We start from the raw sequence: 17,936 nt of genomic DNA, 5'->3' as shown, positions 1-17,936 counted from the left end.
GGGTTTAGGGGCTGAGAATAAGAAGAGGGGGGATTCTGGGGAGCCCAGCACCCAGATCCAGCTAGAAACGCTGGAGCCAGAGGCAGGACAGGCCCAGGCCTTCCTGCAAGAAGACCAGGGTTGGGCTGTAGGGTCAAGAGCCCTGCAAACTTGCGTGAGGGCCAATGGCCAGCAGAGGAGGGCCTGACGGGAGGGGCTTAAGAACACAGCGGAGAAGGGAGAGGCTCCTGGCCGGCAAGGGGAGGGGACTTCCTGAAGGGAAGAGACCCAAGCGGAAGAGGTCTGTAGAGGACTAGAGAGGGGTCCCAAGAAAGGGGCGCCCCCAGGGGTTGGGCTGGAGGGGGGGAGAGCTGGGAGTTGGCGAAGGAAAAAAGATCAGGAGTGGAGGACTTAGGTGAGGTTTCTCTGGCCAAAAAGGGCCTGCGCCATGGAGCAGGCTGCACAGAGATTACGACGGGAGCACAAATACTAGAAGCCCTGAATGTAAGGGAACTCCAACCATTTTCCAGTTTTTTGGCGATAGTTTAATTGGTGAGGATGTTAAAAGTCAAAAATCCCTTCAGGGCCCTGGCCGGTTGGCTCAGTGGTAGAGCATTGGCCTGGCATGCAGGAGTCAATTCCCGGCCAGGGCACACAGGAGAAGCGTCCATCTGCTTCTCCACCCCTCCCCTTCTCCTTCCTCTGTCTTTCTCTTCCCCTCCCACAGCCAAGGCTCCATTGGAGCAAAGTTTGCCCAAGCACTGAGGATGGCTCTGTGGCCTCTGCCTCAGGTGCTAGAATGGCTCTGGTTGCAACAGAGCAACACCCCAAATGGGCAGAGCATCGCCCCCTGGTGGGCATGCCAGGTAGAACCCAGTCGGGCACATGCGGGAGTCTGTCTGACTGCCTCCCCATTTCCAACTTCAGAAAAACTACAAAAAAACAAACAAACAAAAAAGTCCCTTCAGGAAGACACCTGGTCTGGTTATCCAGTGGGTTCGTGGCCCGGCCACATTGGAGAAGATCAGTTTCTTCTTCTTTAGGGAGGGAGAGATTCCAGTAAGGCACTCCAGGAGTGCTTTTGAGTCAAGTTTAGATTCCTGTGCCTCTATGGCCACCCTCAGCCCTCGGAGTGGTCAGAGATGAGAATTGGTGTCCCACAACTGAAGTGCTGACCACCGAACGGTTAGGTAGAATGGGAGTGTCCGGGATGTCTCCACGGGCACACACGCACTCGGAACAGATAAGGGGTCCCTGATGCAGCTGCGATTATGGACAGGGAGTCTTGGCAGAAAGAACTGAGGGGAGACTGGAGGCAGGGGACTTACCGCACCATGTGCCGAAGTGGGTGGAAAATCGGAGGTCCTGGTTCTTTCTCGGAAGGGAAAAGGACAGGAGCGGCCCCCGTGGGCTTCAAACTCCTCCTGAGTTTCAGCACCAAATGTAAGGTATTTTCCCCGCTGAGGAAGAAAGAAGGGTGTAGCCACCAAGTGTGGATAAACAAAAGCTTTATTTAGTAGAGTGCTTCCCGGACGAGGTTCTCTGGTCAGCGAAACAGGAGCCAGAAAAGTCACACAGATCCTTTCGCTTAGGGGTCATTTATAGGATCGGTAGGGTGAAGGTGAGTTGATATGACATGGCGAAATTTCATTGGCTGACAGACAGTCGCTCTTTTTCAAAGGGCTCCTGGGAAGTTTCCTTTGGTGGGCATGGGTGTGGGTGGTTCCAGCCAAAGTTCCCAGGCCTGGTTCCCCACGTGACCCTCCCCCATTACCAACTGACCTCACAGAGTTCAGTAAAGAAAAAGAGTTGCGCCTGACCAGGCGGTGGCACAGTGGATAGAGCATCGGACTGCGATGCAGGGGACCCAGGTTCGAGACCCCGAGGTTGCCAGCTTGAGCACAGGCTCATCTGGTTTGAGCAAAAGCTCACCAGCTTGGACCCAAGGTCGCTGGCTGGAGCAAGGGGTTACTCAGTCTGCTGAAGGCCCGTGGTCAAGGCATATATGAGAAAGCAATCAATGAACAACTAAGGTCTTGCAACGAAAAACTGATCATTGATGCTTCTCATCTCTCTCTGTTCCTGTCTGTCTGTCCCTGTCTGTCCCTCTCTCTGACTCTCTCTCTGTCCCTGTAAAAAAAAAAAAAAAAAAAAAGAGTTGCTTTACCTACACACCTCCAGAGTCACAAACAGCAAAGCAAGAATCAGAACAGACGAAAAACTAGAATTTAGTAAAGAAAAAGAGTTGCTTTACCTACTGCCTTACCTACATACTAATCCCAAACAGAAAAGCTAGCTAGAATTCAGTAAAGCAAAAGAGTTGCTTTACCTACCTCCTTGATTTCTTGGCTGAATTGTCCAAATCATCGAATTTGGGAATCAGAGGGTATCTACCGAAGAACTGTCTGAACCCTACAGGAAAACGGGGAGCCCTGAAAACATCTCAGATGGCGCCTTTCCTTGAAATTCCAGTGCAGTTGGGCAGTCCCCCGGAGAGACCAGCCGATTCAGGGTGTCTCTACCTGGTGACGCAGAACAACGAATCCCGGACGAGCCCCCAAATGTTGTAAAGTACCATACCTCACTTCTGTGGGTTTACATAGAGACACCAAGTCCAGATGAATTTTGAAAGGTTTTATTAAAAGGAGGAGATTTATTAATATGCCAGCCGCATATGACTAACACGGGGCGTATCTGACCCAAATTGTGCAGCCCCAAATGTATCTCAGAGGCTGGTTATATACCCTTTGACCACACACAGGTTGGGAGGAGCATGACAGCATGACACAATCATTAACAAGATTATAACATTTGTCTAGGGGATTTAAAAAAACGTTAAGCCTGACCTGTGGTGGCACAGTGGATAAAGCATCTACCTGGAATGCTGAGGTCACTGGTTCAAAAAAACCCTGGGCTTGCCTGGTCAAGGCACATATGGGAGTTGATGCTTCCTGATCCTCCCTTCTCTCTCTCTCTCTCTTTCTCTCTCTCTCTCTCTCCTCTCTAAAATGAATAAATAAATAAAATCTTTAAAAAAACGTTAAAACTTTCAAGGTAACACAATGGTGATGTCATTTTACATATTAAAATACATTCACAAATCTTTTAGTGTCTATCTCTCCTCCTTTGCCTAAAACAGGGGTAGTCAACCTTTTTATACCTACCGACCACTTTTGTATCTCTGTTAGTAGTAAAATTTTCTAACTGCCCACTGGTTCCACAGTAATGGTGATTTATAAAGTAGGGAAGTAACTTTACTTTATAAAATTTATAAAGCAGAGTTACAGCAAGTTAAAGCACATAATAATAATTACTTACCAAGTACTTTATGTCAGATTTTTGCTAAGTTTGGCAGAATAAATCTTTATAAAACAACTTACTATAGTTAAATCTATCTTTTTATTTATACTTTGGTTGCTCTGCTACCGCCCATCATGAGAGCTGGAATGCCTACCAGTGGGTGGTAGGGACCAGGTTGACTACCACTGGCCTAGAGGTACATATTAATCTCAGGATTCCAGGAAGGGAGGGAGAGCTAAAATCAGTATAGGGTGGGCCTGACCTGTGGTGGCGCAGTGGATAAAGTGTCAACCTGGAAATGCTGAGGTTGCTGGTTCAAAACCCTGGGCTTGCCTGGTCAAGGCACATATGGGAGTTGATGCTTCCTGCTCCTCCCCCTTCTCTCTCTCTCTCTCTCTCTCTCTCTCCCTCTCTATAATGAATAAATAAAATCTTTAAAAATAATAATAGAAGCCCTGGCCGGTTGGCTCAGCGGTAGAGCGTCGGCCTAGCGTGCGGAGGACCCGGGTTCGATTCCCGGCCAGGGCACATAGGAGAAGCACCCATTTGCTTCTCCACCCCTCCGCCGCGCTTTCCTCTCTGTCTCTCTCTTCCCCTCCCGCAGCCAAGGCTCCATTGGAGCAAAGATGGCCCGGGCGCTGGGCATGGCTCTGTGGCCTCTGCCTCAGGCGCTAGAGTGGCTCTGGTCGCAATATGGCGACGCCCAGGATGGGCAGAGCATCGCCCCCTGGGGGGCAGAGCACCGCCCCTGGTGGGCATGCCGGGTGGATCCCGGTAGGGCGCATGCGGGAGTCTGTCTGACTGTCTCTCCCTGTTTCCAGCTTCAGAAAAATGAAAAAAAAATAACAATAATAATAATAAAAATAAAATCAGTATAGGGTGGTGTGTAAATTTTGTCTCTCATTGAAAGGGAAAGGAAGTTCTTCAGATAACCTTAATCCTTTCAGAGAACTAAAACTAAATGACCCAGTTTTCCTTGTAAGTCAGGAGACTTTCATATTCTTTTCCCTCCATTTTCCAAAGAAAGGACGGGACAGAAAGCCTGACTTTTCCTCTTTAAAATGGTGTTGCCGCCCTGGCCAGTTGGCTCAGTGGTAGAACGTCGGCCTGGCGTGCAGAAGTCCTGGATTTGAGTCCCGGCCAGGGCACACAGTAGAGGCGCCCATCTGCTTCTCCACCCCTCCCCCTCTCCTTCCTCTCTGTCTCTCTCTTCCCCTTCGGCAGCGAGGCTCCATTAGAGCAAAGATGGCCCGGGCGCTGGGGATGGCTCCTTGGCCTCTGCCCCAGGCGCTAGAGTGGCTCTGGTCACGGCAGAGCGATGCCCCGGATAGGCAGAGCATCGCCCCCTGGTGGGCAGAGCGTCGCCCCCTGGTGGGCGTGCCGGGTGGATCCCTGTCGGGCGCATGCGGGAGTCTGTCTCTCCCCGTTTCCAGCTTCAGAAAAATACAAGGCCCTGGCCGGTTGGCTCAGGGGTAGAGCGTCGGCCTGGTGTGCGGGGGACCCGGGTTCGATTCCCGGCCAGGGCACATAGGAGAAACGCCCATTTGCTTCTCCACCCCTTCCCCTCTCCTTCCTCTCTGTCTCTCTCTTCCCCTCCCGCAGCCAAGGCTCCATTGGAGCAAAGATGGCCCGGGCGCTGGGGATGGTTCCTTGGCCTCTGCCCCAAGCGCTAAAGTGGCTCTGGTCACGGCAGAGCGACGCCCCGGAGGGGCAGAGCATCGCCCCCTGGTGGGCAGAGCTTCGCCCCTGGTGGGCGTGTCGGGTGGATCCCGGTCAGGCGCATGAGGGAGTCTGTCTGACTGTCTCTCCCCGTTTCCCGCTTCAGAGAAATACAAAAAAATAAAAATAAAAAATAGCCAGACCAGGTGGTGGTGCAGTGGATAGAGCGTCGGATTGGGATGCAGAGGACCCAGGTTCGAGACCCCGAGGTCCCCAGCTTGGGCGTGGGCTCATCTGGTTTGAGCAAAAGCCTACCAGCTTGAACCAAGGTTGCTGGATCCAACAAGGGGTTATTACTCCGTCTGCTGAAGGCCCGTGGTCAAGGCACATATGAGAAAGCAATCAATGAACAACTAAGGTGCAATGAAAAACTAATGATTGATGCTTCTCATCTCTCTCCGTTCCTGTCTGTCTGTCCCTGTCTATCCCTCTCTCTGACTCACTCTCTGTCTCTGTAAAAAATAAATAAATAAATAAAAAATAAAAAATAAAAAAATAAAAAAGGTGTTGCCAATACTAAGTTTTACAGTTCTCTGGCACCTTACCACACTCTTAGATGAGGACCCTGGAGGGGGGGGGCAGGTTTGGTGGGGTGCAAAGAATTGCCCCTTCCGAACCATGTCCTCTGAAATCTGTCCCTGCCTTTATTCCCCAGAGCCATCTTTCCCAGGCCTCTCTTCCTACCTCCAGCCTCTTCCCAGCTCCCCCTCAACACTCTCTCCCCTACTCCCCACCATCTCCGCCATCCAATCTCACACTGTTTCTGCAAACAGCAGGATGACTTGGTTGTCAAATTCTAACCAGTGAGAACTGGCTTGGGGTAGCCTGAAGAAAACTGCCTAGCTTTCCCCTTGGTGCAAACTTGAGGGGTGGGACACTACTGGGTCAAACTTTCTGGGCATTTGCACTGTTTTATTTCAGCCTCCTTTTTTCTTTCTGCCCTATTGTTTGGGTATTTAACAAACTTTAACTGGGCGCCTGTTTTGTGTCCAGCCCTCTACTAGATGACCGATATAACCATGTTACCTGTCTTCAGAAGGCCACAGTCCAGATGGTGACAGCTCAGGGCAAGGATAATAGAGGCATGGGCAGAGAAGTCAGGGCGCTGCCATGAGGGAAATGCATCATTGGAACCAATCCACCCTGGAGCTTCAGGGAGGGCCTCCACGAAGAATCCTTTGCCATGATTTGTGATGAGAGGAATCCTGGTGTTGGGCAGATAAAATATATTATGCTCACTTTGTTAAAGATGGCACTGCCCATGGGGAAGCCCGTCCCCCAGGTGATATTAGTTGTCCTTCTTCTTGGGATGGGCGTGATTATATTAATATGTGTTGGGGGCGGGCTGTGGGCAGGCAGGATCCTTGTAGCCAGGGGCTTGGTTTTAGGTCTAAGCCTTTCCCACCCTCTTTGATGTAGGGTGGTGCACTCTCATGAGGAATCCCATTATGCCTCAGATAAGTGACTTTATATCAGAGACTTCCTTGTTTGTATATTGGATTAAAGGTTTTGATTCCTACACTATAAAGTGGGGCAGACCAGGAGCTTGCTCTCTCTCTCTGTTCCTGAGATTAGCATTAGAGAGGAGAGCGGAGAAAGGCCACGTGGAGGAGGCCAGGAGAAGCAGCCAAGATGGTGGAGTGCTGAGTGAGAAGCCAGTTTGTGCACAGTTTGTGCGGGGAGAAGGAAGGAGATAGGGAACAGAGGTGAATAAGTCTGGTGAGCTAGAAACCTTTGATTCTGGGAAACTCAGATAAAGTCAGTAGCTTTGTGAGCACTGAATGAGTGGGTTTTGGAGCCCAGTGTGTGTTTTTACTTGCCCGCCAGGTGCAAGCTAGGATTAAAGATGATGGCCCACCAGTTCTTGGCTCCATTGTTTCATTACCATCTGTCGGAATCTAATGCAAACCTGCACGGGCCAGGCTGTTGTGATGGTCCCTGCGGCAACTGGCTTTACACCTGGGAATTGAGGGTCTATTTATAGAATGAGGAAACAAGTTGAAAGTTCCAGAAACCTTTTTTTTTTTTTTCTGAAGCTGGTAACGGGGAGAGACAGTCAGACAGACTCCAGCATGCGCCCAACCGGGATCCACCGGGCACGCCCACCAGGGGCGATGCTCTGCCCCTCCGGGGCCTGGGGCAGACGCCAAGGAGCCATCCCCAGTGCCCGGGCCATCTTTGCTCCAATGGAGCCTTGGCTGCCGGAGGGGAAGAGAGAGACAGAGAGGAAGGGGGGTGGGTGGAGAAGCAAATGAGCGTTTCTCCTGTGTGCCCTGGCCAGGAATCGAACCCGGGTCCCCCGCACGCCAGGCCGTCGCTCTACCGCTGAGCCAACCGGCCAGGGCCAGAAACCTTTTTTTAATTGATTGATTTTTAGAGAGAGAGAGGCAAGAAAAGAAACATTCATTTGTTGTTCCACTTAATTGTGCATTCATTGGCCACTTCCCATATGTGCCCTAACTAGGGATGGAACCCACAACCTTGTTGTTTCCCAGATGATACTAACCGACTGAGTTAATTGGCCAAAGTCAGAAATCTTTTTTAAATTTATTTTCATTGAGGTAACATTGGTTATTACATTACATAAATTTCAGGTGTACAACATTACAATATATATATACTATATTGTGGTCACCACCAAAAGTCTAGTTTCCATCCCTTACTATATTTTTAATTCTCATTTTTAGTACTTGCTATGTAGCTGGCATTGTTGTAGGCACTGGGGATAAAGTAAAAAGAAAACAGACAAAAATCTGTTTATGGTGGTGAAGAGTACCTGAAGCCATTTTAGAAAAACTCAAAAGTGAATTGGTGTGACAGGAGGGTAGGGAGCAAAGAGGAGTGTGCATCTGGCCAGACAGTGAAGGGCTTTGAGGTAAAAGTAAGGAGCTTGGACTTTGTCCCCCCAGTAGTGGAGAGCCATGAATCAGTCTCCAGCAGCGGAGAGACCAGGATGGGACGTCAAAAGGTTGCGGGACGGCCCAGCAAATCAGAGAATTTGCTGATGAGTCGAAGACTAAGGCGCGGGCAAGGTAAAGTGTTGGGCGGGGCAGGACAAGGGCAGTGAAAGGGTGGGCTGCGATCGCCCAGGCAACGTACGCTGCGCCAAACTACTGGCTGGCCTTCCGCGGCGTCACGCACCGCTCTGCAACGTCCTCCTAGGAATCCCCGGGGCGCGGCCTCCGCAAGTGGTTCCGACCCGTCCTCCCGAAAAACGGGGTAAGGCCAAGTGTAACAGCCTGTCTTGCTCCGCGATGGGATCCAAGCCTGGTATAGAGGGTTCAGAAAACAATGCCGACGATCTTGGAGCGAAAACAGTAGCTGATTTGAAGGAAACAGTTTTCTGGCCCCGCCCCCTGGACAGTCAAAATCCTTTAAATGGTCCCGGGTGCAAGGATAGGGAAGGGGGGGGGGTCGGGCGAAAGGCGTGGCCCCGCCCAGCCAATCCGCGCTCCGCGGCGGGCAGGATTCCAGCCAATCGCGGCTCGAGGCCCGGCTCCGGAGTGGAGCTGGGTGAGCCTGAGGCCAGACCAAGAGGCCGGAGGAAGGCTAGGTAGGCCCCTGTCCAGCACTGGAGGGTCGCAAAGTTGCAGACGTTTCCGGAGGTAGTCCTTGTGAGTTTGGCAGATAAGGTGAGAGGCGGCTGCCTGGTTTGATACCTGCATTGGGTTGGGGAGGTAAAGGCGCGCCCCGAGAGTTGTGGAGGCGGGGTCTGGGTGGAAGTGGAGAGCGCAGATTCAGGGTGACTGATAGGGTTTGGAAACCGGAGACTTAATTCGAGATCGTGGACCGGAGACGAAGTTGTTAGGGCAGGATCTTCAAGTGGAGAGAGTTTGAAGCTAGGACCTGGGGTATTTGGAAAAGGGAGACAACCAGGGACGGAACTTTTGGCGCAGGGAATCTGGAGATTAGGACAGTTCGGGTCTCCCAGACGGGTTGAGTTTGGGGTTTTACGGTTCTGGAAAAGGTGGGAGGGTTGAAGCTGAAATCCCGGACATTTTGGAGAAGCGAGAGAACTAGGGCAAGCAATCTTGGTTTCCCAGACGCAGTGGCAGAGAGGGGGTGTTAGGGAAGAGTTTCTTGTTCAGGTCTTGGAGCTGGAGGGGGTAGTTTGGAAGTGAAGTCGAGAGACGTTTGAAAGACAGGAGGATAGAAGAAAGTTGGCGGGGAAAGGTCTCAAAATTGAGATACCTGATGTCCGGAACAGAGCGGATCGGAGAGCATTTGTAATCTTTGAACGATGTGTTGAGGCTTAGGTCTCTGAACCCGAGAGCAGTTTAGGGAAATAATCCAGGACTTTCTGGGGTCCGAAGGACCCGGAGAAAGCAGAGTTAGAGCTGCAGTCTAGAGTGGGGGAGGGGTGTTCCGGGCTCGGAGCTCGGAGCAGCAGCAGCCCTGGTAGCAGCGGAGGGCGGGGCTCGGCGGGCGCCTGGCAGCTGGACGTCCGGATTCCCTACCCCCACTCGCCCCGGGCGTTTGTGCGCATGCGGAGACGGAGGGTGGGGGAGGTTCCTCCTTGTGGTTTGCCGTGTTCTCCGGGGATTACAGTGCACGCTCAAGGTCTACGTGCGTACCTGGCGGCTATTGGCCCACATTTCCCAGAAGCCCCTGGGCCAAATTGGGGAGTGCCTGGCTGCTGAAGGGAGATCCGTGCAGGGGGCGTAGCCTGTAGAGAGCCGAGGTCTGGTTGGGTGGATCGGAAGGGGGCGGAGCTTGGCGTGGGTCGACTTAGAGCAAGTTTTTCTGTGGGGCCTCGGTTTGGGGGAAGCGTGAGGCGCGAGCTAAGGTGATGTGGGAGGTCCTTTCCTGCTTTTGGGAGCGCTCCCAGTTAGGGAAAGAACGTGAACAGAAATATACTCTGAGCACATGCGGGAGTCTGTCTGACTGCCTCCCCGTTTTCCAGCTTCGGAAAAATGCAAAAAAAAAAAAAATATATATATATATACACACATACACACACACACTCTGAAAGGAGAGTCTCGACATATAGATTCCCTAACAAGGCTCCAGTCCAGGAATATATTAGGCACTTGAATATATTAGGCACTCAAAAAAAAATTATTGAAGGAATAATGGCAGTTAACTCTTGTTCAGTATTTCCTGTGTGATGAGCCCTGTACTGTAGGTGGGGTCTTCTTGACAATGTGGTGAGAATTTTTACAATCCCCATTTTATAGAAGAGGAAACTGAAGCCTAGAGAGTTAATGTCAGGTCACTTCCCAAGATCACATAGCTGAGCAGTGTGAAAGGCAAATTTCAAGCCCAGCATTCCCTACTTCCAGTCTAGGTCTCTATATTCCACACCTTTCTTGTCTGTATCACATTTGAAGAAATGAGTGCTGTGGAAAGAATTGTTTTAAGGCTCAGAGGAGTTGAGTTAGGATCCTCTCTCACAGATGAGGAAATTGAGTCTCAAGGAGGAAAACTCACTATTCCAGGCGACCCAGGCAAATAAGTGGGATTTAAATACAAATGTGTCCAGGTCTTGTTTTCTTTGTTACATTGACTCTCCTCCTCAGCCTTTTAGGAGTCATATTATCTCTATTTTAAAGGTGGGAAAACTGAAGTTCAGATCATTAGAAATCACCAACAATCACAGTGGTCAGCAAACTCATTAGTCAACAGAGCCAAATATCAACAGTACAACGATTGAAATTTCTTTTGAGAGCCAAATGTTTTAAACTTAAACTATACAGTGGTACCTTGAGATACAAATTTAATTCATTCTGTAACCGAGCTCGTAAATCAGTCAACTCGAAAATCAAACTGCCAATACTGGACCCGTGCGCCAATGTGCCAACTAGCAGCAGCTTGCCGAATCATGACTCATATCTCGGAATTTTGCTTGGATCTCGAACAAAAATACAGACCGAGTTGCAGCTCGTATCTTAAAAAAAAAAAATCGTATGTTGGTCTGTTTGTATCTCAAGGTACCACTGTATAAGAAGGTAATTCCTAAAAAAAAAAAAAAAGGTAATTTTTTATCAAGGTAGCGCCTGCATGTGGTATTTTGTGGAAGAGCCACACTCAAGGGGCCAAAGAGCTGCATGTAGCTCGCAAGCCACGGTTTGCCAACCACTGATATAGGACATTCAGGATTTGAACTAGCCTGACTGTATCTGACTTGCTCCTCTTCTCTCTACAGGGCATCATGGTAGGAGGCTTGAAGAGGAAACACTCTGACTTGGAAGAGGAAGAGGAGGATGAGAAGTGGGGCTGGGGTCCAGCAGGCCTGCGAAGCTACCAGCAAGCCCTGCTCCGCATCTCCCTAGACAAAGTCCAGCGAAGCCTGGGCCCTCGAGCACCCAGCCTCCGCAGGCATGTCCTCATCCACAATACCCTACAGCAGCTCCAGGCCGCACTTTGCCTTGCTCCAGCACCCACCCTCCCCCCTGAGCCCCTCTTTTTGGGTGAGGAGGACTTCTCCTTGTCAACAACCATTGGCTCTATTCTCAGGGAGCTGGAGACTTCCATGGACGAGACGGAGACTCCTCAGAATCTAGTGGCTCCCCCAGGCCCTCAGAATGAAGTGCTACCCCAGCCTGATCCAGTCTTCTTAGAAGCTCTGAGCTCCCGGTACTTGGGGGACTCAAGTCTGGATGACTTCTTTCTGGACATTGACACATCCACAGTGGAGAAGGAGCCTGTGCTGGCCCCACCTGAGCCTCCTCACCTCTTCTGTGCCCCTGGGTCCTGGGAGTGGAATGAACTAGATCACATCATGGAAATAATTCTGGGATCCTAAAACTTTGATGATTAGGAGGTGCTCCTTCCACATCTCAGCCTCGGTGGGCTGGATCCTAGATGCAGTTTGTATGTGTGTGGGTTTTGGTGGGGGTTTTAAGCAGTGGCTGACCTCCTTTTGTCCCATTTCAAGGTTCCACAAACTGTCTTGCATGTGTGTGTGTGTCTGGTTACCTCAGCCTTCTGTGAAGGTGGGTCTTCCTGAATTAATTTATCTGTTCCAAATGCCTTAATGAGACTCCGTTTCTGGGAGTCTGATTTCCCACTTCCACATTTCTTCTGCCTTCACCTCCAGTTTCTACTCCTCTTATGAACACTGTGGCCTCAGGGAAGATAAGTTGGGCCTGTCAGAGGGTAACAGGGATGTGTTGCCTGGTTGCTATGGAAACTCAGCTTCTGCCTTTTATACCTGGAAGGAGTAGGAGGGGCTGGCCTCCTCCCCAAGGGTGAACCCCACCTTCTTAGCAGGACTTCAGTCCAAGCAGCCTCCTGATTCATAATCAGGCCGGACCACGTGCAATAGAGTGGAAACCAAACTGCTCCATGCCGCATTATTTAAAAGAAAGGCGGGTTTGTGGTGGTTTGGGTGGGGTTTGATTGTAATTTTTTTTTTTAATAAAAGTATTTTGGAAGGGATGGTGTTTTTTAAAGTTTGTAAACTCCCTGAACACCTGTACCCTTTCCCTGTCAAAGGTGAGGTAGGTATACTATTTAAAAGTGACATTTATTGAGTACTTGTTAGAATACTGTTCTGCCCACTTTACTTGAATTAAGTTATTTAATCCTCAAGAAGTAGATACTATAAACATGTTTTATATAGGAGGAACCTTAGGTCAGAGAGTCACTTGTTCAAGGTCACCCAGCTAATAACTAGTTAGTAGGGAGCTAGGACTCAACTCAATTTGCCTCTAGCCTGGTTCTCCTTCATTGATTTAAGAGAGAAGGGAGGGAGAGAAAAACACCAAGTTGGTTGTTCCACTTAGTTGTACACCCATTGGTTACTTCACATACTTGCCCTGAGGGACTCAAACCAGTGACCTTGGGTCAAGCTTGTCTCCTTGGTGCTCTGGGACAATGCTCTATCCAATGTGCCACCAGCCAGGGCTCCAGAGCCTGATTCTTAACTGGCTTCTTGATAGATTTATATTCCCCAGCCACATGGGTAGACACAGGAGGGAGAAACTGAGTCACATGAATTACATGCCAAAGGATAGGACTTTCTAGTGCTTAAAAGTCAACACTTTCACCGTATGAAATGTGCTGCTGAGGCCAGAGGAGAATAAATACCATTAGCTAAAGTTCATAGTTCTCGATTTATTTGTGAGGTGCAAGCCCAGGCTGTTGAGAGTGAGGGTAAAAGAGAAGGGAGCCTGACCTGTGGTGCTGCAGTGGATAAAGCATTGGCCTAGAATGCTGAGGTTGCCAGTTCAAAACCCTGGGCTTGCCTGGTCAAGGCACATAAGAGTTGATACTTCCTGCTCCTCCCTCCCTTCTCTCTTTTTCTCTCTAAAATGAATAAACAAAAATAAAAAAATAAAAAAAGAGAAGGGAGACCAGGGAAGATACAATGTGGTAATCTTGCTACTGTACTGCTTATGTGTCCACACAGCCTTGAGGACGTGGTAAGTGCTTTAAGGACGTTTCTGGGAGGGTTGCAAAGAGGAATCACACTTGGGCATAGTCCACAGGCAGGGAGAGGAGGGCGATTTTGCTTGTGCTTCCCGGCTCAGCCAGATCCTTAACCTGAGGATCATTGCATCTACTGTATTTTTCACTCCATAAAACGCACCTGACCATCAGACACACCTAGGGTTTTAAGGAAGAAAATAAGAAAAATACTACTCTGAACCAAATGATGTTAAAATACTTAATAAAATGCCATATTTATCGCTCCATAAGACACAGGCATTTCCCCCTCCACTTGGGGGGCTTGGGGGAGTGCATCTTATGGAGCAAAAAATACGGTAAATCTAAGAGAGGACATGGTCAAGAAGATCTCAAGAAGGCACTTTTTTTTTTTTTTTTTTTTTTTTTGTATTTTTCTGAAGCTGGAAACGTGGAGAGACAGTCAGACAGACTCCCGCATGCACCCGACCGGGATCCACCCGGCATGCCCACCAGGGGGCGATGCTCTGCCCATCCTGGGCGTCACTCTGTCGCACCAGAGCCACTCTAGCGCCTGGGGCAGAGGCCAAGGAGCCATCCCCAGCGCCCGGGCCATCTTTGCTCCAATGGAGCCTCGGCTGCGGCTGCGGGAGGGGAAGAGAGAGACAGAGAGGAAGGAGAGGGGAAGGGGTGGAGAAGCAGATGGGTGCTTCTCCTGTGTGCCCTGGCTGGGAATCGAACCCGGGACTTCCGCACGCCAGGCCGACGCTCTACCACTGAGCCAACCGGCCAGGGCCAAGAAGGCACTTTTGATGTCCCCATCTCAATAGGAGTCTTCTTCCTACTTAAAACTTTCAGTGATTTCCAGTGCCCTGGTGGGATAGCTCAGTTGGTTAGAGCATCATCCCAAAGCTCCGAGGTTGCTGGTTCAATTTCTGGTGAGGGCACATACAGGAGCAGATTGATGTTCCTGTCTCCCTCTTTCTCTAAAGTTAATACAATAAACATTTTTTTTTTTTTTTTGTATTTTTCTGAAGCTAGAAACGGGAGAGACAGTCAGATAGACTCCCGCATGCACCCGACCGGGATCCACCCGGCACGCCCACCAGGGGGTGACGCTCTGCCCACCAGGGGGCGATGCTCTGCCCCTCCGGGGCATCGCTCTGTCGCGACCAGAGCCACTCTAGCGCCTGGGGCAGAGGCCAAGGAGCCATCCCCAGCGCCCGGGCCATCTTTGCTCCAATGGAGCCTCGGCTGCGGGAGGGGAAGAGAGAGACAGAGAGGAAGGAGAGGGGGACGAGTGGAGAAGCAGATGGGCGCTTCTCCTGTGTGCCCTGGCTGGGAATCGAACCCGGGACTTCTGCATGCCAGGCCAACGCTCTACCACTGAGCCAACCGGCAAGGGCCTAAACATTTTTTTTTAAATAGTAAATTTTCAGCCTGAGCTGTGATGGCGCAGTGGGATAAAGCGTCTACCTGGAACGCTGAGGTTGCCTGTTCGATACCCTGGGCTTGCCTGGTCAAGGCACATGTGGGAGTTGATGCTTTCTGCTCCTCCCCTTTCTCTCTCCCTCTCTCTGTCTCTGTCTCTCTGTCTCTCTCTCTCTCTCCTCTCTGAAAATTGAATAAATAAAATCTTTTTTAAAAAAAAAAAGTAAAGTTTCAGTGATTTCTCACATAGAATAAAACTCCAACTTCAAATCCTGTGCGGCCTGACAATCTTGTTCCTAATTTACCCAGTTTAATCTGTCACTTTCCTCTCCCTCCCTCACTTCCAGCCACATTAGTCTCCTTTCATCCCAAACTTATTTTGGCCCTGGAGCCTTTGTACTTGCTATTAACTCCCCAGAAGACACTTCAGAGAGGCCTTCCCTGCATTTCCTAGCTCAAAGTGTCCAGATGCACCACCACCACATCATATTCTGTTTGATTTTCTTTCTTTTATATTTTACAGAGACAGAGAGAGTCAGAGAGAGGAACAGATAGGGACAGACAGACAGGAAGGGAGAGAGATGAGAAGCAGCCTCAATTCTTCGTTGCGACACTTTAGTTGTTCATCGATTGCTTTCCCATATGTATGCCTTAACCGTGGGGCTACAGCAGACCGAGTGACCCCTTGCTCGAGCCAGCGACCTTGGGTCCAAGCTAGTGAGCTTTGCTCAAATCAGATGTGCCCGTACTCAAGCTGGCGACCTTGGGGTCTCGAACCTGGGTCCTCAGCAACCCAGTCCGAGGCTCTATCCATTGCGCCACCACCTGGTCAGGCTCTTTTTTTATTTATTTTTTAAATGAGAGAGGAGGCCTGACCAGGTGGAGGCACAGTGGATAGAGCATCGAACTGGGATGCTCATCTGGTTTGAGCAAAGCTCACCAGCTTGGACCCAAGGTCGCTGGCTCGAGCAATGGGTCACTCGGTCTGCTGTAGCCCCACGGTCAAGGCACATATGGGAAAGCAATCAATGAACAACTAAAGTGTCACAACGAAGAATTGATGTATCTCATCTCTCTCCCTTCCTGTCTGTCTGTCCCTATCTGTCCCTCTCTCTGACTCTAATAAAAAATAAAATAAAAAATAAATGAGAGGGGAGATAGACAGACTCCTATATGTGCCCAGTCCAGGACCCATCTGAAACTGATGCTCTGCCTATCTGGAGCCATGCTCATAGCCAAGCTATTGTTAGCACTTGAGGTGGAAGCTCCACAGAGCCATCCTCAGCTCTCAGTGCCTGGTGCTGGAACCAACCAGAGGGGAAGAGAGACAGAGAGAGAGAAGGAGGGATGGGGAAGGGAGGAGAAGCAGATGGTCACCTCTCCTGTGTGCCTTCATCAGGAATCGAACCCAGGACACCCACATGCCAGGTTGACACACTACCACTGAGCCAATCGGCCAGGGCCTGTTTGATTTTCTTAGTAGCATCTACACAATCTCAAGTTATTACCTATTTATGATTAGGATCCTGGTCTATCAAAACTAGGAGGAAAGGGTTTTGTCTGCCTTAGCCCAGCTGTATACCCTGGGGCATGGAACTATGCTTGACATAGTGGGCGCTCAAAATAAATTATTTTTGCTATTGTTGAAAAAAATGAACTCCTGACCTTGCTATGGGCAACCCTCCTTCCCACCTCTCCAGACTCACCTCCGCAACAATCCCTCACTCCTATGCTCCAGCCATAGCATTGTCTGCCATTCTCCAAACTAGCAGCATGTCCCAACCTCAAGACTTGGAGTAGCTCCGGCTGGACTGCTTGGTTGGTTACAGTATCGTCCCAATATGCAAACGTTGCAGGTTGAACCCGGTCAGGGTACATACAGAAACAGACTGATGTTCTGTGTCTCTCTCCCTTCCTCTCTCTCTAAAATTAATTAATTTAAAAAAAAAAAAAAAAACACCTGCAGTAATAGCTGCCTCATTGAGTGATCCTGCAAAGTGTGTAAAAGGGGGCCTGATACACAGCAAGGATTTCAGTAATTGCTCAAATTTATTGACTGCCTACTGAGGGCCTGGCACTCTTCCCGGCACAAGAGTAAAATAGTTTCTGTTTTCATAAAACATCTCAGTGTGTTTGGGGGAGCCCAAAATAAATACAATAAATAAGTAACATGCAGTCTCAGGTGGTAAATGATGGGGGTATCACTGTATAGATGGAATGGGTAGTGAAGGCATCATTGAAAAGGTGCCATTTGAGTAAAGACCTGAAGGAGGAGAAGTGAGCCAAGTGAAGCTGTGGGGGGCTGATCCTCTAGCAGAGGGAACAGCCAGTGCAAAGTCCCTGAGATCAGAGCATGTTGGAAAGTTTGGGGACTCTGACGAGGTCAGGGTGGCTGAAGCAAGTGAGCAAGAGGGAGAGTTCTAGAAGATGAGGTGAAAAAGTTGAGAGAAACAAATTGTGTAGGGTCTGTGGGAGTCCTACAGCAAGGACCTGAGCTTTACCCTGAGGGAGATGGAAGTCATAGGAAGGTGTTGAGCAGAGAGGTAATAGACCTGACTCACTTTTTTTTTTTTTTTTTTTTTTTTTTACAGAGACAGAGATAGAGTCAAAGAGAGGGATAGATAGGGACAGACAGACAGGAACGGAGAGATGAGAAGCATCAAGCATTAGTTTTTCGTTGCGTATTGTGACACCTTAGTTGTTCATTGATTGCTTTCTCATATGTGCCTTGACTGTGGGGCTACAGCAGACCAAGTGACCCCCTGCTCGAGCCACCGACCTTGGGTCCAAGCTGGTGAGCTGTTGCTCAAACCAGATGAGCCTGCACTCAAGCTGGCGACCTTGGAGTCTCAAACCTGGGTCCTCAGCATCCCAGTCTGATGCTCTATCCACTGCGTCACCACCTGGTCAGGCGACCTGACTCACTTTTAAATAGGCGTGTGTGTGTGTGTGTGTGTGTGTGTGTGTGTGTGTTTCTGAAGCGAGAAGCGGGGATGCAGAGAGACAGACTCCCCCATGTGCCGGACTGGGATCCACCTGGCAAGTCGACTAAGGGGCGATGCTCTGCCCATCTGGGGTGTTGCTCCGTTGCAACCAGAGCCTTTCTAGCGCCTGAGGCGGAGCTCATGGAACCATCCTCAGTGCCTAGGCCTTGGCTG

The 17,936-nt window shown here is 49.9% G+C and overlaps 1 protein-coding gene across 3 annotated transcripts; it reads left to right on the top strand.

Moving 5' to 3' along the window:
* The first annotated feature begins 7,581 nt into the window (after positions 1-7,581).
* SERTAD3 (SERTA domain containing 3) lies at positions 7,582-12,378 on the top strand. 3 transcript variants are annotated; one of them, XM_066243446.1, is made up of 3 exons: positions 8,263-8,630; positions 11,144-11,316; positions 11,455-12,378. In XM_066243446.1, exons 2-3 carry the CDS (start codon positions 11,150-11,152, stop codon positions 11,741-11,743), a joined length of 456 nt encoding a protein of 151 aa, XP_066099543.1. In that variant the 5' UTR covers positions 8,263-8,630; positions 11,144-11,149; the 3' UTR covers positions 11,744-12,378. The 3 variants fall into 3 exon arrangements, with proteins under 3 accessions (XP_066099542.1, XP_066099543.1, XP_066099541.1); XM_066243445.1 differs by lacking the exon at positions 8,263-8,630 and adding an exon at positions 7,582-8,030 and having other exon boundaries at positions 11,144-12,378; XM_066243444.1 differs by having other exon boundaries at positions 11,144-12,378.
* The last annotated feature ends 5,558 nt before the right edge of the window (positions 12,379-17,936 follow it).

The sequence above is a fragment of the Saccopteryx bilineata genome, chromosome 9 (genome assembly GCF_036850765.1).
Source record: "Saccopteryx bilineata isolate mSacBil1 chromosome 9, mSacBil1_pri_phased_curated, whole genome shotgun sequence".
Classification (NCBI taxonomy): Eukaryota; Metazoa; Chordata; class Mammalia; order Chiroptera; family Emballonuridae; genus Saccopteryx; species Saccopteryx bilineata.
The sequence above is the reverse complement of the archived record's forward strand: the minus strand, read 5'-3'. Positions and strand labels throughout refer to the sequence as shown.

What these genes read in the sequence shown, in the direction of transcription:
- SERTAD3 (XM_066243445.1), top strand. Translation starts at nt 11,150, where the DNA reads ATGGTAGGAGGCTTGAAGAGGAAACACTCTGACTTGGAAGAGGAAGAG.